Source organism: Mastigoproctus giganteus, chromosome 2 (assembly GCF_048544385.1).
Source record: "Mastigoproctus giganteus isolate SK-2022 chromosome 2, ASM4854438v1, whole genome shotgun sequence".
NCBI lineage: Eukaryota > Metazoa > Arthropoda > Arachnida > Uropygi > Thelyphonidae > Mastigoproctus > Mastigoproctus giganteus.
In genome coordinates this window covers 31,510,539-31,533,117 of record NC_143576.1, presented here as the reverse complement: position 1 = coordinate 31,533,117, position 22,579 = coordinate 31,510,539, and the positions used below count along the sequence as shown (strand labels likewise).

The window sequence follows — 22,579 nt, the reverse complement described above, 5'->3', positions numbered from 1 at the left end:
ACAACCAAGGATGGAGTCGTGCACTTCTACTTCCTTGCGCATATTTTAATTCCGTTTTAATTTAATTTTTAATCAATTTAATCCCGTATCCTTACTGATTAACTCATATAAACTCTAAATTATTTAAACCCCAAAATTATTCTTCCAACCCTCCTCAAGTAACCACTGCAGATCATCTAAGGTGAGTACCGCATAATTAAGCTTTGCTATTGAACTTAGTCCAATCACAGCGGTATTTAAGATATTCTATAACTTATCTAATTATCATAAATATAAGTAAATCTTATATGTGGCCATTACATGATTGTTCTTAAATAAATCTAGTTAAATGAAACACTAATGACATGAACAATATTTCAAACAAAATTTTTGTTAAAATTGAGTTACAGATAACAAGAATGCATCTGAGTAAATGCATTCTTGTTATCTGTAACTCATGCACAATCAACTTACTTAACTGCAGTTTCACATTTCTAGATAACCATATTCAATCCAAAAATGTTTTCATAGCCAAAATAATGAAAGCATCTTTGGATTCAGGAGAGATCCCTATGGACTGGAGATGTGCAAATGCATCCACAATTCATAAAGGGGGATCAAAAGGAAACATGAGTAATTAGAGACCTTTTAGCCTAACTTCTGTTTCAGGGAAAATAATGGAGTCACTGGTTAAAGAAGTAATGCAGGACCATCTAGACAAGAATACAGTAAACCCCCGCTATTCGAGGGGGTTACGTTCCTGAGAAATGTCGCGAATACCGAAAACGCGAATACTGAGTCATGGCTCCCATAGTAATAAAGGGGTTCTGTTCCAAAGTATGAAATATATAAGAAAAACTAGTCTAAAATTTTGTCTATGTATGTATTATATGTACCTTCATAATACGACTATGTACATAGACAGTACATAGTGAAATGCAAGCATAAGGTATCGAAATGAAAATAAGAAACAATTTAATATTAAATGTAATATTTATTAGAAATTTCAAACAAATCTTTCAAACCAGCACCTTTGCTAGCAAAAAAACTTATCTCACCAGTGCTATCACCAGTTTTGCTAAAGTGTTGATAAAGGAGTTTTGCCTTTTCACGAATGATGAGTGAACTTAACAGAATTTTATTTTGAGTTCGGTCTTCTATCCACAGATTTAAAGCTTTTTCCATTTTTTTTCTAATTTAACATCACGAGTTACAGAGCAAATTTTTGAAGCAATTAGCGCGTTTTCACGGACACTACGGCAAATTTTTTCTTCCGATTTTTTGATTGATCGTATCATTGACTCATTGATTTTATAACGTTTTGCCACTGAAGAGACACTTTCACCATTAGAAATTTTCTCTAATAACTCAATTTTATTCGCCAATGTCATCACCTTCTTTGATAATTTCCCTTGTTATTCGTAGCCATATTTTTGTACGGGTAAAAAAGAACTTGTCCACAATAAAGGCACTTTCTTCCGTTAACACACTCGAAAAAGTCTGTTTTACACTGCAAAACAGTTGATTTATCACTTTTTTAAGCATATCAATTTATAAGCATATAAATTAAAAGCAAACGACCAAACCTTCCATGACAAGCACATAACACATACTGAACAAGGATTAGCGAGAAACATCCACGCTCGCGATTTTGTCACCCCTCTCCCCCACCCACTGAACGCTGTTTTGACCGGGAAAGATAATTTTAGCCACGCCCATGTTTTTTTTATGGCGGAAAATATTCACGGCGCTTTAAAATTCACATTTTTAAAGTTTCATTTTATATTAAATCAGCGATCGCGAATACGCGAAACCGTGAATACAGATACCACGAATAGCGGGGGTTTACTGTACAATTATAATGAAGTCATATAGCATGGATTCATTAAGGGGTGATTTTATCTGACAAAAGTGATTGGATACTATGATACAGTATGTATCTACCCCAGAACTTTGGCTTGAAAGGCTATTTTTCTACAGTGAGATTATGACTTCCCTATCTCTACACATATTTTATTGACGAATTATCAAACAGGATACTGTTCGATAATTCATCAATATAGTACCATGGGCTTTCCTGGCAATCTGTTTACGCTACTCAAAAAAACTTCCATATCTGTTCATATCCTAACTCCCAGATCCCTTTCTTCCTTTACTGTTTTTAAATCAACCCCACCAAGTAGATAATTTATTCTGGGGGTGTTTACAGTATACAGTTGTGTGTCTCACTTTCCCTTCACACAGCTTCTGTGATTAATCTTTTTCCCTAAATAACTTATTTACATGCACGTGTGCACACACACACACACGCACGCATGCACACTAACACACACAAAATCAATTTAATTCGACAACCAAGAAAAAAAAAAATTGCAACTGTAATCAAACAGTTTTTCAGCTGTACTCAGACAATTACCATTTTCTATGTACCACTCTCAGCTGTTTTAAAGAGATATCAAACTGGTCACCAAATCATATAAGAGCAGCAGTTTACACCTAGTTACAAATTTTACTGCTTCCAGTAAAATTCATAACTACATGTAAACTGCTGCTGCTCTTTCCTGCATGGATTGCAAATATTAAACGATAACATCCCAAAATGTCGATTCCCCCCCACCTCTCTCTCTCTCTCTCTCTCTCTCTCTCTCTCTCTCTCTCTCTCTCTCTCTCTCTCTCTCTCTGAAGTATGTACAATTATAAATAATAAACATTACTTATTTTAACATACACTCATGAGCAAACGTTATGACCACGTACTAATAACATGTTGGCTGCCTTCCACCGTAATAAGTGCTTGCACCTGGCAGAGCATCAACTCTACGTGTCTCACTTTCCATTCACACAGCTTCTGTGATTAATCTTTTTCCCTAAATAACTTATTTACATGCACTTGTGTGCACACACACACACACACACACACACACACACACACACACACACACACACACACACACACACACACACACACACACACACGCACGCACACACACGCACACTAACACACACAAAATCAATTTAATTCGACAACCAAGAAAAAAAAAATTGCAACTGTAATCAAACAGTTTTTCAGCTGTACTCAGACAATTACCATTTTCTATGTACCACTCTCAGCTGTTTTAAAGAGATATCAAACTGGTCACCAAATCGTATAAGAGCAGCAGTTTACACCTAGTTACAAATTTTACTGCTTCCAGTAAAATTCATAACTACATGTAAACTGCTGCTGCTCTTTCCTGCATGGATTGCAAATATTAAACAATAACATCCCAAAATGTGGATTCCCCCCACCTCTCTCTCTCTCTCTCTCTCTCTCTCTCTCTCTCTCTCTCTCTGAAGTATGTACAATTATAAATAATAAACATTACTTATTTTAACATACACTCGTGAGCAAACGTTATGACCATGTACTAATAACATGTTGGCTGCCTTCCACCGTAATAAGTGCTTGCACCTGGCAGAGCATCAACTCCACGAGGCTGCAGGAAGTGTTCTCAGGTATCGTGGACCAGCTGGACAGAAGGGCATCCTGGAGTTCAGCAATGGAGCACAGCACCAGTATGGACTGAGAAATGCCACTTTCCACTGCATCCCTCAAATGTTTGGTGGGATTTATGTAGAGGGAATTTGGAGGCCAGGGGAACACACAAAATGCTTGGAAATGATCCTCAAACCATTCCTGAACAATACTGGCCTTGTAACATGGGACACTGTCTTGTTGAAAGAGTACAGTGCCATCTGGATACGCAGTTATCATGCAGGGCAAAACTTAGTCCAAAACAATGCTGAGATAGGATCTGGCAGCAAGAGTGTTTAATGGGAATGAGGGGCCCAGTGATGTCCATGAAAACATTTCCCTAACCATGATACCACTGGCATGTTTTCATCCAACCATGCAGTCTGGTTGCAGCTATTCACCTGCTCACAAAGAAATACACACCCATCACTATACATGCAGCATGATGGAGCTGGAACCTTGATTCATCAGCCCTCATGACTCTTTTCGTTATCCAATGTCCAGGAACAGTGCTCCCATGCCCACTGCAAGCAGAGATATTAATGATGGTAGGTCAACCAACATGGGCACATGAACAGGTTGCTTACTCTGCAAGCCTATCCACATGAACAGCCACTAGATAGTGTGCTCAGAAGCATTTCTCTATGCACTCTTGTTGTAACCTTTCATTAATTGAGGGTTTTTGAGGCATCTGTTATCCCAGACAGCATGTGCCAACCACCATTCACCTTGACTGTCAACCAGTGGTGGTCTCTCCATCCTGGCATGTTGGGCTGCTGTATGTCCCTCTTTGGACATTTCTGCTACACCTTCACTATGGCAGCTCTGGAACAGCCAACAATGCCTGGGTTGCTGAGATGTTCACCCAAACCTTCCTAGCACCACAAATCATTCCCTGTTCAAACTCCATCAAGTCCTTCCCTTTCCCAATTGCAGAGATTTTATACTGACATAGTGGTAGGCAATACGCACACTATCACTATATATGCTGCACCAATCAGTGATGTCACTCGCAGGTGTTGTGGAAAGCATCCAACTCATGGAGATGGGTGGTCAAAATGTTTTGACTTATGAGCATATAGCTCATGTACATTGAACTGCATGACCCATAATGGCAGCAATAACAAAACTTAGCAATCTTGTTATCACATGACATTTATTGAATTTCTTCACAGTATAATTATTATCCTTCTCATGTTGACTAAGTTACATTCACCATCTACTGACAAATGTCTACTACAAAACTATGAAATTAATATTCTAATGAGAATTAAGAAAATTCAGCATAGTGTTAACAAAAGTATCTGATTAAAAATTTCTCTTCATCACTTAATACTCATATTTTCTGAACATGTACAGACACTTCACATACATTAAACTGAAACAGATATATTTTTCTCCCTTGAACTTCAAATTAATCAATTTTTATCGTACATATAAATTATACATTTCCTGTGAATAAGTTTTCAATTTCTTTTGTAGCTGATTACACACACCTGTACTATATATATATTGTGAATTTTCTGTGAATAAATTGTACTTTTTCTTATTAACCACATTTTCTGATTAACTAGTGGCACTAATAATTAGCAGTAATAATCAAAATTCCACTTTATATGAAAGTTTTGTTTTTTTTTCCCCGGTGGTTTTGGGATAAAGATTTCCTTTTTTGTTGAAAATTACTTTTTTTGGAAATTTAATTGTTACATAATTTTTATTCAATGTACAAGTTTGTGCAAATGTAGCATTTTAGTATGCAGAAATTCTACAAAAAGCTAAAAATGGCATCATTAGCATTAGCAGAGGCATTTGATGCAAGAAAGCAAGCTTATGCAGCATCAGCCAAAAAAAAAAAAAAAAAAAAAACCACTTCCACTTCACCCCTCTGTTCGTTCAAAATACCTGTCCAGCTGAGCCTTAAACTTATTTAGGCTATCAACCTCCACCACAAGGGATGGGAGTCTGTTCCACCAACCAACCACCCGCTGGCTAAAGGCAAATTTCCGCACGTCTATCCTACATCTGTCTTTCCTCAATTTGAATTTATGCCCTCTCAGGTGATTTTTCTGAGCTAGAGGAAGAATCCCATCAGCATTGAGCATGCTTAAACCATTCAAGGCTTTATACACCTCTATCAGATCACCTCGCTGGTGCCTAGTCTCCAGACACTGTAATTTGCAAAACTTAAGCCTTTCTTCGTAAGAGCACCCCTTTGTTCCATTCACTAATCTTGTTGCCCTTCTCTGTACTCGTTCCAGCAGCTCTACATCCTTCTTGAAATGAGGCCTCCAGACCTGTATACAGTACTCTAGGTGTGGCCTGACCATTGCCTTATACAATGGAATAATCACCTCCTTATCCCTGCTGGAAAAATTCCTGTATATCATTGACAATACTCCATGAGCTACTCTTGCAGCCCGTCTGCACTGCTCAGAGAACTTCATATCTGTCTGCACAACCACCCCCAAGTCCCTTTCATTCTCTACCACTGTCAGTGTAATACCACAGAGTTGATACTTTGCTCTGGGGTTGCTGTTTCCCATGTGTAGTACTTTACTACACATGGCATCATTTCAGTTATATGTCATATTGTGAATACCTTCACAGTATGCCTTCACAACGAGTTGCCATGTAATGCACTACTTTGAATAAGTAACACTTCACCGAGAAGACTATTGTTACTTATTCTCATCAGATACCACCATCCAGATGGCACCATTTCAGGACTATTTGGCCCTTCTTCGGTGGGTAGGTGGGTAGATAACCTGGTGATGACAAGAGTTATGAAGTATAACTCCACAATATGAGAGATGCCTGATGGTGTATAAAATGAATTAGACTAAAGCAGTTTTAAGGACTTAAGCCTCAAGCCCTCAAAGTGCTTTAGTCTAATTTGCTTTATACACCATCGGGCATCTCTTGTGGAGTTACATTTCACAACTGTTTTGTCATCATTGCATCACCGGGTACCTACCCACCCACCCACCGAAGAAGGGCCAAATAGTCCTGAAATGGTGCCATCTGGATGGTGGTATCTGATGAGAATAAGTAACAATAGTCTTCTCTATTGGTGAAGTGTTACTTATTCAAAGTAGTGCAATATCATGGCAACTCGTTGTGAAGGTATTCACAATATGAGTTATAACTGAAACGATGCCATTTTTAGCTTTTTGTAGAATTGCTGCATATAATATGCTGCATTTGCACAAACTTGTACATTGTCTAATTCTTTCACAGCATGAAGCTTAAGGCCGCAAAGTGCTTTAGTCTAATTCACTTTATACACATCAGGCATCTCTCATACTGTAAATTTATACTTCATAACTGTTTTGTCATCACTGCATCACCAGGGTGCCAGCTCACCCACCAAAGAAGGGTTAAAAAGCCCTGAAAAAGTGCATTCTGGTTGGTGGTATCCGATGAGAATAGGTAACAATAATCTTCTCCATTGGTGAAGTGTTCGAAGTAGTGCAATATCATGGCAGCTGGTTAGCATTACCATTAGTAGAGGCATATGATGCAAGAAAGAAAGCTTATGCAGCATCAACAAAAAAAAAAAAAAACGCTCCCATTTCACCCCTCCATTCATTCCAAATACCTGTCCAGCTCAGGTTTAAATTTATTTAGGCTATCAACTTCCACAACAAGAGATGGAAGTCTGTTCCACCAAACAACTACCTGCTGGCTAAAGGCAAACTTCCACACATCTACCTTACATCTGTCTTTCCTCATTTTGAATTTATGCACTCTCAGGTGATTATTCTGAGAAAGAGGAAGGATCCCATCAGCACTGAGCATGCTCAAACCATTCAAGGCTTTATACATCCCAATCAGATCACCTCGCAGGTGCCTAGTCTCCAGACAATGTAATTTGCAAAACTTAAGCCTTTCTTCGTAAGAGCAACCCTTTGTTCCATTCACTAATCTTGTTGCCCTTCTTTGTACTCATTCCAACAGCTCTACATCCTTCTTAAAATGAGGCCTCCAGACTTCTATACAGTACTCAAAGTGTGGCCTGACCATTGCCTTATACAAGGGGATAATCACCTACCTATCCCAGCTACAAAAATAACTGTATATCACTGACAAGACACCATGAGCTACATCTGCACTGCTCAGAAAACTTCATATCTGCCTGCACAATTACCCCCAGGTTCTTTTCATTCTCTACCACTGTAGTACCACAAAGTTGATATGTTACTCTGGGGTTACTGCTTCCCATATGTAGTACTTTACATTTGTCAATGTTAAACTTCAGTTGCCACCTCTCAGCCCATCTGCTCAACTTTTCTAGATCCTGCTGCAGCAACATACTGTCATTAGTGTCCTTAACAACCCTGCCAACCTTCGTATAGTCTGCAAACTTGGACATTAAGCTTGATATAACATCATCAATATCATTTTTAAATACAGAAAACAACAATGGACCCAACACTGAACCCTGACGGACTCCACTAATAACATTAGTCCACAATGAGCAGTGTCCATTGATTACCACTCTGTCTTCTCCCACTCAACCATCCCTTTATCCATAGCAGCAATTTGCCTCCAATGCAACACTGCTCCAATTTGTTCAGCAGTCTTCCATGTGCAACAGTATCAAAAGCCTTTCTAAGATCCAAATATATGATATCAAAGTAATTCCCTGCATCCAGTTCCTTTGTGACTACATCATGGTATCCAATCAAATTGGTCAGACACGACTTCCTCTTAACAAAACCATGCTGTGTCCAAGCTATAACTGATCTTGTCTAAATGATCCTGCAGTGCTTCTTTAACCAGTGCCTCCATTAATTTTCCTGGAACAGAAGACTGGGGTCTCATTTGCACTTCTCCAGTCCATGGGTACCTCCCCTGAGTCCAAAGAAGCTCTCATAATTATGGCTAAGAGGTTGCTTACTTCCTTTGCTGCCTCATTTAATATAACTGCAGAGATCCCATACACCCAGGGTGCCTGTTTTATGTTTATCTTCAACAATTTCTCTTGCACATTCCTCTCAGTTATTACAAAATCATCTAGCTCATTGCCACAGTTTAATTCACCTCCCTGAATAACTCCTCATGTGTGAATGTAGATGCAAAATACTCATTTAGTTTGTTAGCCACCTGAGCAGTATCATTGGCAGTTGAACCATGAATATCCAATGGACCAATCTGATTCATCCCTTTCTTTCTAGAGTTTACATAGGTAAAGAACTCTTTGCTGTTTTTCTTTGCATCCTTTGCCAAAGATTTTCATAATCTGCCTTTGCCTGCCTAATCTCCTTTGTGACATGGTTACAGACCAGCTTATATCTATCATAGGCTTCCATGTCACCCATTAATTTATATGTATCCCATGCATTTTTCTTCTCTGCCATATGTCTCATTAGTTCATGACATCCATTTAGGCCTAAACCTTGAACAATATTTCTTAGTTGGTATGTAAAGCCTAGTAACTTTCAAGATAAATTCTTTGAATGCTTCCCATTTTGAATTTGCTGTTTGTAACATATCAGTTGGTCCCACTGTATAGAATTTAAGTAGTCTCGGACCACCGTAGTCTCCTTTACGATAGCAAAAACCCTTTCCTTTACCACTAATGGTAGTTACCTCTTTCAGTAAATCCCACTTCAGCACACTGTGATCACAGCCACCTAGTGGTTCCTTTATCTACAGATTCTTAATGCATGAAGAATCACTACTGATAATCAGATCAAGAGTATTACTCCCTCTAGTTGCCTCCCGAACATGCTGAAGTAGAAAACAATCATCCAATAAATCCACAGAAGCCTTGCTAGCGTGTGAGTGATCAACCAACAAATTCCAGTCAATATCTGAGAAATTAAAATCCCCCATTATAAGACTCTGATTTACTGGCCCACTATTTTCCTGTACACTTTCTTATTATTAGGCCTATAACACACTCCTACTCTCAATTTTGATCTCCCACTGCTTATGTCACACGAAACTGACTCGACTCTGCACTGTCCTGCGATGTCAACTGGCTTCACTTCCTTGGATTTTGTGTGTTTCTTAACTAATAGCATAACCCCTCCTCCCTTCTATCCTTCCTGTACACATTGTACTCCCTAAATTCCAGTTCTGCATTCCTTATATCTGTGTGACACCACGTCTCTGATATCCCAACAATATCTGCCTTTGATGTTTTGAGCAATACCTCAAATTCATCAAATTTGCTTACCGAACTCTTAGCATTAGTGTATACGCAAGAATACATGCACCTGTTCCTATTCTTATCTACCCTAACACAACCCATGTGCTTACTTGTACCACAATGTCTCCCAGCAGTCTCTGAAATACTCTGCATCTTGTTTTCCAGGCTGCTGCTCATTCCAATAGAAGCAGTGCAAGAATCACTTTCACCTCTGCCAGTGGCTACTGTTAATCTATTACTCCTTGTATCCCCACAAGCTAGCAGTTTTCCAACCCACCTAACATTGCCTCGATAGCATCAGCAAATATTCTTGCACCCTTTCTATTTAAGTGTATCCCATCCCTGTAGAAGCAGTCTCTCCTGTTAACAAGTACAGACCAGGCTGAAAAAAAAATTCTACCCCTTGAGTCTTGCACAATCTTTCTAGGGCCGAATTGGTCGACAAGGCTCTCATCATATACTCCCTCCTATCATGTCTGGGCAGAATTGCAGACACTTTCAAATTCAACCCTAATTCACAGCTTTTTTCAACAATGGCCTGTACTTGTTAAATAATTCCACCAGTCTCCTACTCTTAATACCATTAGTGCCAACATGCACAACAATATCAGCTTTTGTGCCCTTAAAAGATGATATCCACCCTACGTCAGCAACCTTTGCCCCTGGAAGACACACCCTAGTCCTGTTCCACCTATCCTTTTTATATACCATGTTCCCCATTTCCCTGACAATAGAGTCACCAATAACTACTAGTTCCTGTGGGACCAGCGCATTCTGCTTTGTGGGTTGCCGCTGTGTTGCATGATGATCACATGCAAACTCTGGCATTGGTGTGGGCGGCTGACAGCTTGATGGGCTCCTCAATTTAGATTCTTCGAGGGCAACCAACCTCTCCTTCAAGCTCTCATATAGGCCCATAACAATGCTGAGTTGTCGCCTGATTTCCTCATACTCCTTACATCGTGCACACTCTCTTTAGAAAATACAGCTGCGAGTTACAGGCTCTGAAAAAAAATGATAAGTGTTGCTTTTTATTTACATAATTGTTATTTTATATTGTACTTAATACGTAGTCTTTAGTTTTAATTACGCTGGTTATTTTTATTTTAATTTATATAAACAGTTTTTGTAGATATACGTAATACTTTATAAAACCGTTATTTCGTTCGAATATTGCAGACATTGTTTTTGTATATAGTGATAGGGAATTCAAATTTTTAATTGAGATAGCTAGGTAGATCTAACGTATAATTATAGAAATAGTAATACACTTCACTGTTTCTATTAGATAGCGTAGTATTGACATTTAATTAATTTAATTTATTGATTTTATTAATTTAAAGTATCATGCCCCAAACTAGAGCAGCAAAGCAACGGGCACAAAGTGGCAGGAGTGCTGTGACTTGGGGGGGAAACTGAGGGGGGCGATTCTCCAATGCATCACAGCCTAAAAAAATGTGCAACTTGTGAAATGTTTGCCGAACCATCTGGAACGAAACATGATATTGCCATGGGGGATGTCTTTGTGTGTGCGCGATGTAAGGAGTGTAAGGAAATCAGGCGACAACTCAGCATTGTTATGGGCCTATATGAGAGTTTGAAGGACAGGGTGGATGCCCTCGAAAGATCTAAATTGAGGGGGCCATCAGGCTCTCAGCTGCCCACATCAACTCCAGATGTGGGCAGCTGAGAGCCTGATGTCATCACGCAACACAGCGGCAACCCCCAAGGCAGAATGCGCTGGTCCCTCAGGAACTAGTAGTTGTTGGTGACTCTATTGTCAGGAAAACGGGAAACATCCTTTGTAAAAAGGATAGGTGGAACAGGACCAGGGTATGTCTGCCAGGGGCAAAGGTTGATGACGTTGTAGAGCAGATATCATCTTTTAAGGGCACAAAAGGTGATATAGTTGTACACGTTGGCACTAATGATATCAAGAGTAGGAGACCGGCAGAATTACTTAACAAGTACAAGTCACTGATGAAAAAAAGCCGTGAATTAGGGTTGAATTTGAAAGTGTCTGCAATTCTGCCCAGACACGACAGGGGGGAGTATATGATGAGAGCCTTGTCGATCAATTCGGGCCTGGAAAGATTGTGCAAGGCTCAAGGGATAGAATTTTTTTCAGCCTGGACTGTACTTGTTAACAGGAGAGACTGCTTCTACAGGGATGGGATACACTTAAATAGAAAGGGTGCAAGAATATTTGCTGATGCTATCGAGGCAGTGTTGGGTGGGTCGGAAAACTGATAGCTTGGGGGGGATACAAGGACTAATAGTTTAACGGTAGCCGTAGGCAGAGGTGAAGGTGATTCTTGCACAACTTCTATTAGAATAAGTAGCGACGACCTGGAACGTGGGGTGTTGGGGCTTTCAGGGACGGGTGGCGGTCATCGTGGAACGGGTGGGTATATGGGATGTGTTAGGGTAACAAAGAATAGGAGTAGGAGCATGTATGCTTGCATGTATACCAATGCTAAAAGTATAGTAAATAAATTTGAAGAATTTGAAGTGTTGGTCAAGACATCAAAGGCGGATATTGTTGGGATATCAGAGACATGGTGTCACACTGATATAAGGAATGCCGAACTGGAATTTGGGGAGTATAATGTGTACAGAAAGGATAGACAGGATAGGAAGGGAGGAGGTGTTATGCTGTTAATTAAGAAAAACATAAAATCAAAAGAAGTGCATCCAGTTGATATAGATGAACAGTGCACTGTTGAGTCAGTTTGGTGTGACATAAGCACTGGGAAAGCAAAAATAAGAGGAGGAGGAGTGTGTTAGAGGCCTAAGGACTCGAATGAGTACAATGAACAATTGTACAGAGAAATAGAGTGGGCTAGTAAATCGGAATGTCTTATAATGGGGGATTTCAACTTCCCAGATATTGACTGGAACTTGTGGGTTGGGCACTCACACACTAGTCAGACATTTGTGGATTTATTGGATGATTGTTTTCTGCAGCAGCATGTTCGAGAGGCAACCAGAGAAAGTAATACTCTTGATCTGGTTATCAGCAGTGATCATTCATGTATTAGGAATTTGCAGATAAAAGAAAGAACCACTAGGTGGCAGTGATCACAGTGTACTGACGTGGGATTTTACTTAAAGATTTAATTACCATCAGGGGTAAAGGAAAGAGTTTTTGCTTCTGTAAAGGCGAGTACAGTGGTCTCCGACAGTTTTTAAATTCTGTACAGTGGAATCAACCGATGATGTTACCAACAGTAAATTCTAAGTGGGAAGCATTCAAGGAATTAATCATGGATGCTACTAAAAGTTTCATACCTATTAAGAAATATTGTTCAAGGTTTAGGCCTAAATGGTTGTCAACTAATTAGACTCGTAACAGAGAAGAAAAATGCATGGGATGCATACAAATTAACACGTGACACAGAAGCTTATGATAGCTACAAGTTGATCTGTAACCAAGTTACAAAGGAGGTTAGGCAGGCGAAGGCAGATTACGAGAAATCCTTGGCAAAAGATGCTAGGAAAAACAGCAAGGATTTCTTTACTTATATAAAGTCTAAAAGGAAGGGGATGAATCTGATTGGTCCACTTGACATCGATGGTTCGACTGTTGATGATCCTGCTCAGATAGCAAACAAACTGAATGAGTATTTTGCATCTACATTCACACGTGAGGAATTATTAAGGTTTGAAAATAGCAGAAGGTTATCAAATTGTAGCAGGATACTTAATGATTTTGTAATAACTGAGAGCAAAGTGGAAGAGAAACTGTTGAAGTTAAACGTTAGAAAAGCACCTGGGGTGGATGGGATCTATCCAGTTATATTAAAGGAGGCGGCAAAGCAACTAAGCAAACCCTTAGCCATAATTATGAGAGCATCCTTGGACTCAGGGGAGGTTCCCACGGACTGGAGATGTGCAAATGTATCCCCAATTCGCAAAGGGGGATCGAAGGGTGACACGAGTAATTACAGACCAGTTAGTTTAACTTCTGTTCCAGGTAAAATAATGGAGTCACTGGTTAAAGATGCATTGCAGGATCATCTAGACAAGACTGCAGCAATAATTCAGACACAGCATGGGTTTGTTAAGGGAAAGTCTTGTCTGACAAATTTGATAGGATATTATGATGTGGTTACAAAGGAACTGGATGCAAAAAATAATTTTGATATCATATATTTGGATTTCAGGAAAGCTTTTGACACTGTTGTGCATGGAAGACTATTGTACAAATTGGAGCAGAATGGTATTAAGGGTAAGTTGCTACAATGGATAAAAAGGATGGTTAAGTGGGAGAAGACAGAGGGTGGTAATCAATGGGTGCTGCTCTTCTTGGACTAATGTTATTAGTGGAGTCCCACAGGGTTCAGTGTTGGGTCCACTGTTGTTTTGTTTATTTATCAATGATATTGATGAAGGTATATCAGGCTTAGTGTCGAAGTTTGCAGATGACTGGAACAGGACTAGGGTGTGTCTTCCAGGGGCAAAGGTTGCTGACGTAGGGTGGATATCATCTTTTAAGGGCACAAAAGCTGATATTGTTGTGCATGTTGGCACTAATGGTATTAAGAGTAGGAGACTGGTGGAATTATTTAACAAGTACAGGCCATTGTTGAAAAAAAGCTGTGAATTAGGGTTGAATTTGAAAGTGTCTGCAATTCTGCCCAGACATGATAGGAGGGAGTATATGATGAGAGCCTTGTCGATCAATTCGGCCCTGGAAAGATTGTGCAAGGCTCAAGGGGTAGAATTTTTTTCAGCCTGGACTGTACTTGTTAACAGGAGAGATTGCTTCTACAGGGATGGGATACACTTAAATAGAAAGGGTGCAAGAATATTTGCTGATGCTATCGAGGCAGTGTTAGGTGGGTCGGAAAACTGCTAGCTTGGGGGGAGACAAAGACCAATAGATTGACAGTAGCCACTGGCAGAGGTGAAAGAGATTCTTGCACTGCTTCTATTAGAATGAGCAGAAGCCTGAAAAACAAGATGCATGGTATTTCAGAGACTGCTGGGAGCCATTGTGGTACAAGTAAACACATGGGTTGTGTTAGGGTAGCTAAGAATAGAAACAGGTGCAGGTATACTTGCGTGTACACCAATGCTAGGAGTTTAGTAAATAAATTTGATGAATTTGAGTTTTGCTTAAAACATCGAAGGCAGATATTGTTGGGATATCAGAGACGTGGTGTCACACAGATATAAGGGATGCGGAACTGCAATTTGGGGAGTACAACGTCTACAGAAAGGATAGACAGGATGGGAAGGGGGGGGGAGGTGTTATGCTATTAGTTAAGAAACACATAAAAACCAAGGAAGTGAAGCCAGTCGACATCGCTGGACAGTGCAGTGTGGAGTCAGTTTGGTGTGACATAAACATTGGGAGATCAAAATTGAGAGTAGGAGTGTGCTATAGGCCTAATGACTCTGATGAGTATAATAAGGAACTGTACAGGGAAATAGAGTGGGCCAGTAAATCAGAGTGTCTTATAATGGGAGATTTTAATTTCCCAGATATTGACTGGAATTTGGGGGCTGGATACTCACACACTAGCAGGGCTTTTGTGGATTCATTGGATGATTGTTTTCTACATCAGCATGTTCGGGAGGCAACTAGAGGGAGTAATACTCTTGATTTGATTATCAGCAGTGATTCTTCATGCATTAAGAATCTGCAGATAAATGAACCACTAGGTGGCAGTGATCACAGTGTGCTGAAGTGGGATTTACTCAAAGAGGTAACTACCATTAGGGGTAAAGGGAAGGGTTATTGCTTCCGTAAAGGCGACTACGATGGACTGAGACAGTATTTAAATTCTATACAGTGGGACCAACTGATGATGTTACCAACAGCAAATTCAAAATGGGAAGCATTCAAAGAACTTATCTTGGAAGCTACTAGGCTTTACATACCAACTAAGAAATATTGTTCAAGGTTTAGGCCAAAATGGATGTCAGATGAACTAATGAGGCATATGGCAGAGAAGAAAAATGCATGGGATACTTACAAATTAACACATGACACAGAAGCCTATGATAGATACAAGTTGATATGCAACCAAGTTACAAAGGAGGTTAGGCAGGCGAAGGCAGATTACGAGAAATCCTTGGCAAGGGATGCAAAGAAAAACAGCAAAGAGTTCTTTACTTATGTAAACTCTAGAAGGAAAGGGATGAATCAGATTGGTCCACTTGATATTGATGGGTCAAGTGTTGATGATCCTGCTCAGGTGGCTAACAAACTAAATGAATATTTTGCATCGACATTCACACATGAGGAGTTATTCAGCGAGGGGAATGCCAGAGGTGTATTCAACTCTAGCAGTAAGTTACAGAATCTTGAAATAACTGGGAGTAAAGTGGAGGAGAAACTGTTGAAGATAAACACAAGAAAGGCACCCGGGGTGGATGGGATCTATCCAGTTATATTAAAGGAGGCAGCAAAGGAAGTAAGCAAACCCTTAGCCATAATTATGAGAGCTTCCTTGGACTCAGGGGAGGTACCCATAGACTGGAAATGTGCAAATGTGACCCCAATTCACAAAGGAGGATCAAAGGCTGACACAAGTAATTATAGACCTGTGAGCTTGACTTCTGTTCCAGGAAAATTAATGGAGGCACTGGTTAAAGACGCACTACAGGATCATTTAGACAAGACTTCAGTTATAGCTCAGACACAGCATGGTTTTGTTAAGGGGAAGTCTTGCCTGACCAACTTGATTGGATACTATGATGCAGTCACAAAGGAACTGGATGCAGGGAATAACTTTGATATTATATACTTGGATCTTAGAAAGGCTTTTGATACTGTTGCACATGCAAGACTGCTACACAAATTGGAGCAGTGTGACATTGGAGGCAAATTGCTGCTATGGATAAAGGGGTGGTTGAGGGGGAGAAGACAGAGAGTGGTAATCAATGGACACTGCTCATCGTGGACTGATGTTATTAGTGGAGTCCCTCAGGGCTCAGTGTTGGGTCCATTATTGTTTTCTGTATTTATAAATGATATTGATGATGGTATATCGGGATTAATGTCCAAGTTTGCAGACGATACAAAGGTTGGCAGGGTTGTCAAGGACATTACTGACACTATGCTTCTGCAACAGGATCTGGAAAGGTTGAGCAGATGGGCTGAGAGGTGGCAAATGAAGTTTAACATTGACAAATGTAAAGTACTACACATGGGAAACAGCAACCCCAGAGCAACGTATCAACTCTATGGTACAACACTGACAGTGGTAGAGAATGAAAGGGACTTGGGGGTGGTTGTGCAGGCAGATATGAAGTTCTCTGAGCAGTGCAGACGGGCTGCAAGAGTAGCTCATGGAGTATTGTCAATGATATACAGGAATTTTTCCAGCAGGGATAAGGAGGTGATTATTCCATTGTATAAGGCGATGGTCAGGCCACACCTAGAGTACTGTATACAGGTCTGGAGGCCTCATTTCAAGAAGGATGTAGAGCTGCTGGAACGAGTACAGAGAAGGGCAACAAGATTAGTGAATGGAACAAAGGGGTGCTCTTACGAAGAAAGGCTTAAGTTTTGCAAATTACAGTGTCTGGAGACTAGGCACCAGCGAGGTGATCTGATAGAGGTGTATAAAGCCTTGAATGGTTTAAGCATGCTCAATGCTGATGGGATTCTTCCTCTAGCTCAGAATAATCACCTGAGAGGGCATAAATTCAAATTGAGGAAAGACAGATGTAGGATAGACGTGCGGAAATTTGCCTTTAGCCAGCGGGTGGTTGGTTGGTGGAACAGACTTCCATCCCTTGTGGTGGAGGTTGATAGCCTAAATAAGTTTAAGGCTCAGCTGGACAGGTATTTTGAACGAACAGAGGGGTGAAGTGGAAGTGGTTTTTTTTTTTTTTTTTTTTGGCTGATGCTGCATAAGCTTGCTTTCTTGCATCAAATGCCTCTACTAATGCTAATGCTAATGATACGAAGGTTGGCAGGGTTGTTAATGGCAGTAATGGCAGTGTGCTACTGTAACAGGATCTAGATAATTTGGGCAGATGGGCTAAGAAGTGGCAACTGAAGTTTAACCTTGACAAATGCAAAGTACTGCACATGGGTAGAAGTAACCCCAGAGAAACATACTAACTGTGTGGTACTACACTTAAGGTGGTAGGAAATGAAAAAGACCTGGGAGTTTTTTTTTGATTTGGTAGTTGTTGGCGCATCGGCTTCTGTGGCCATATTGCACCTCCCAATTTTTGCAGTACTTTGATCCAAGCCCGAGGCGGGAATCGAACCCGCGACCTTTGGGTTGCCGGGTTTGTACTTTACCCACTCGGCTAGCCCGGTCGGCAACCTGGGAGTAATTGTGCAGTCAGATATGAAGTTTTCTGAGCAATGCAGACAGGCTGCCAGGGTAGGTCATGGGGTTTTGTCAATGATATATAGGAATTTTGCTAGCAGGGAAAAGGAGGTGATTATCCCTCTGTATAAGGCAATGGTCAGGCCACGCCTTGAGTACTCCGTACAGGTCTGGAGGCCTCATTTTAGGAAGGATGTAGATTTACTTGAGCGTGTACAGAGAAGGGCAACAAGATTGGTGAGGAGAATGAAGGGATCCTCTTATCAAGAGAGGCTTAAGCTCTGCAAATTGCAGTGGCTGGGGACTAGGCACCTGTGCGGTGATCTGATTGAGGTGTATAAGGCCTTGAATGGGTTCAGCACGCTGAATTCTGATGGGATCCTTCCACTTGTTCAGATTACGAACCTAAGGAGGCATAAATTCAAATTAAGAAAAGACAGATGTAGATTAGAAGTGCGGAAATTTGCCTTTAGCCAGTGGGTGGTTAATTGCTGGAACAAACTTCCATCTGTCGTTGTGGAAGTTGATAGGTTGAATAAATTTAAGGAGGAACTGGACAGGCATTTGGAGGGAATGGTGTGATTTTTTTTTTTTTTTTTTTGGCTGATGCTGCATAAGCTCATACATTTGCTTTCTTGCATCACATGCCACCACTACTACTACTACTACTACAATGACATCCCCCTTGGCAATATCATGTCCCGTACCTGATTGCTCCACAAACGTCAAGCAAGCAGTGCATTTTAAAAGGCTGTGATTCAGAGGGCAACTGTCCCCCTCAGTTCTCCCCTGAGCCACAACACTCCCATTAGCTTGACCCTTTTGCTTTGGTGCTCTGGTCTGAGTCATGATTTCGATTCAATTTCAATAAAATTTCAATTTCAGTACAAAATTATAACCCTAAACTTGTATTCCAATGCAGTTATTTTATTTATTTATTTTTTTTTTCTTGTTAGTTGTTGGCGCATCAGCTTCTCTGGCCATAATGCACCTCCCAAAGTTTTTGCATTTTACTGTGACCCAAGCCCAAGGTGGGAAAAAAATACCCCGCGACCTTTGGGTTGCCAGGCATGCACTTTACCTACCTGGCTAGCCCGGTCGGCCCCAATGCAGTTATAACACTATATATCTATATATATATTTTCAGTATCGAATATTATCTCCAAGTTCCATTATATAACTTCCGTATCAAGTTATATATTAATTAATTATGTTACGTTTGTAAAATCTAAGTCATTATATGTATTTAGTTAAAAAGTACAATTTAATTGACAATGAAGTTTAACAAAATTAATAAATTTTACTGATTTATCGATAATACTATCGTAACTTGCCGCCATTGTTATACAATATAACGTTATATCCCATACTAGATAGCGTTAGCTTAGTATAGTACGAACCATAAATCTACAGACACTTAAGTATTAATTAACTTCCAAAATCTCACTGTCTCAATTCAGAATAAACCAAGGATCTTGACTAGATCTATAAGCTACTTATAGAAAATAATTTAATATAACAATTTGTCAATAAAGCAGCTAAATATAGCTAAAAAAAAAAAAAAAAACACTTTCCGTTCACCGGAGCTGCAAAACTTGTAAAACACAACGAATGTGGATTCGATACCCTTACCAATACTAAGTAATAACCTACAAAATCTCTATCCTAGTTAAAATTCAAACTAAGTATCGTAACTAGGAATATAAAGCTATTCTAGAAAATAAGTTAATAGGCTAATTTAAGTTAATAAAACAGAAAAAACTTCTCTATTTTCCGGGGCCATAAAAACTTCGTTATGAAGTATTCATAACGCCATTTTTAGCTTTTTATAGAATCGCTGCGTACTAATATGCTGCATTTGCACAAACTTGCACATTGTCTAATTCTTTCACAGCCCGAGGCTTAATCCCTTAAAGCGCTTTAGACAAATTTTTATTCTTAAAGCTTTTTTACAGTTTTCACTCTTACAGTATACTGTATAGTTATACCTATGTTATGTAACTGCAGAACTATATCACACATATCATTAACAATGGGGAAAGAGAAACAAGCATGTTTTTTTTTTTTTTTCATGATTATTCATAAGATAATTGTCCCAGTAAAATTCTTAGAGTTAATTGTCAATTTCCCAAAAATTTTATGGAACGAACTTTGTCCCAATTATTTTTCTTACCATAATTTCACATTGCTTGAAGAAATAAAAAGTTCTCTGTAACTCAAGCCACATATTAAAAGGAATGGACCAAAATAACATAAATCAGAGAAATTTGGAGTTCCTCCACAAAGAAAAATGGACAACAAGTTAAGGCAACAGTGTAATGAATTACAAAAAAAGAAAATAATTACAATATTAATTAATAATTATATTCTAATGGTACAAGCATGTGCTCATTTTTAATAAAAATGAATTATAACTAAAGAAAAATCAAGTAAAAGAAATGTGATTCCAATAAGATACTTACATTAAGTTGATCTCTTATTGTTGCATTAGGCTTAAGATCTCTATCACTCAAACCACTACGAACACTTCTAGCCAACTTGTGATGTTTACTTTCGACCAAATTTTCCTTAAAATAAAAAATTCAGTAAGATTAATGGATTTATCATGAGAAATTACAATATAAGTAATATCTACTTCTAAGTAGAAGGTTTTTTTGATTAAAAGAGGTTTGATGCATGACAGTTCTCAGCAGGTTGGAAGAAATGGACAGATGTATGCATAAGCCAACAAATATTTCCATTTAACAGATGTATGCATAAGCCAACAAACTGGTAGCCAAAATTTACCTACCAAGTTTAAATCTTTATTTCTCCATGACAATTGAGAGTACACAGTTTATTCAAACAGCATGCAAATCAAGTACTCACAGAATTTATTTATTTTTTTTATTGCAGGTGATGATTGCAAAATGGCCTCATACATCATGGAATAGCAGATATTCATAACTGGGTAATATTTCCATTTAGCAGAGAGCCCTAAGACTATCGCAAAAGAGTTGCAAAAGAAATTCAGGGTAGGGTAGGATCATTAAAGTTGTGCAGAAGTTTCGGAAGACAGGATACGTTCTGGATGATTACTCTTAACATGGCCAGCCAAAAACCACAAGAACTGAGATAAACATTCCAGTAAAGCCAAAAACCACAGAAATGAGATAAACATTCCAGCAAAGCCCAAAAAAGTCAACCAGGAAAGCTTCTCAAGAACTGGGTATCAAAGCACACCACTCTGCAACACATCAAGTCTGACCTGCATCTGTTTCCATACAAGATCCACACATTGTAACACCTCACAGAGGGCAATGCTACTGCAAGACTGGACTTTGCTAAAACACTATGCTAGACAAACTGGCTCTACCCTAATCTGGTCTGACAAAGCACATTTTGTCTACCCCAAAGCACGTTACTTTTAGTGTACTCTTTTGACTTATGAAATTTGTGGGCCAATTTTCACAGAGGAAAATGTCACCTTGCTCAGCTAGGGATGCTTGCTCGAAAATGTATTCCCTTAATGCAGGATTTCCATGGCTCTGAACATAGAAGCCATTACTTTATACAAAATGGAGCCCAACCCCATCATTCACAGGTGATTTCTGATCTCCTGAATGAACATTTCAGAAAGAATGTCACTGCTTTGGTGGCTGGAATTAATGCCACTTCCACATCTACGGAAGTGGCATTGATTGGCCTACCTACCTATCTATTCCCCAGATCTAAATCCATGTGACTTCTTTCTGTGTGGATACATCAAAGATAGAGCTTAACAGAGCAACCCAAGGACCGTGTGAAACCATCAGAACAAGTGAAACCAAGGAACAAGTGAAATCATCAATTTGATATTACATTTTTGATATTTCGACAGACGTTTGCCAAAATTACAAGACAAATTTTAGAGTAAGCTGAGAAAAATTGAAGTGGAGGGACACTAGATCAAACACAGTCATAAATTCCATGAGTGGCTAATTTGCATAACATTTGAATAGATGTTGGAGAAACAGATTTAAACTTGGTAGGTACTTTTCTGGGATACCTAGTATATCAGCATGCTGGTTTATAATAAGACCTGCTCTGTTTCATTTGTCTTCGTGGTTGTGTAATTTTTATATGCTATTTCAAATAGAAGGTGCATCCAAAATGAATCAGCATGCAGTAAATTCAATTTTTAACTGCTGAAGGACAAGATTGGAAAGAAATTCATAACAAAATGTAGGTTGTATATGATGAAGGCTGTTACCGAAAAACTAATGCTGCACAGTGAAGAAAGTTTCAAGAATCTTTTAGGAAGGAAGAGAAAAGACACACAATTTGCAGCATTCAAGACACCCTGCCATATGAAATCCACTAAAAATATTGTACTTTTGGAAACTGCACAAGACAATAACATGTGTATAACAAATAAAGACTTTTCATAATTCTGAACATCAACATAGTAAATGCCTACTCTGTTATTCATGATCTTGGTTAATGTAAACTTCCAGCTCAGCAAAATCAAGATTACTGCAAGAACCAAACTTGCAAATTACATTATCATTTGAGTACTTATGCTATCACATTCATAAAGTCATATGTGATATGACTTTATGAATGAGATTGTGGTAGGATATGAGTCTCACTCACAGCATTCTGAACTAG

General features: G+C 39.2%; 1 protein-coding gene across 4 annotated transcripts in view; it reads right to left on the bottom strand.

Moving 5' to 3' along the window:
- Positions 1 to 22,579, bottom strand: part of Pi3K59F (phosphatidylinositol 3-kinase 59F) — a 349,960-nt gene that overhangs the window by 219,991 nt on the left and 107,390 nt on the right. For all 4 annotated transcript variants that reach the window (XR_016547875.1, XM_090388562.1, XM_090388556.1 and 1 more), the window contains one exon: positions 20,413 to 20,517. Coding sequence is in view for 3 of the 4 variants with exons in the window: in XM_090388562.1 (XP_090244688.1) it covers positions 20,413 to 20,517 (105 nt within the window). In the remaining variant the exon portion in view is untranslated. The remainder of the gene's footprint in view (positions 1 to 20,412; positions 20,518 to 22,579) is intronic.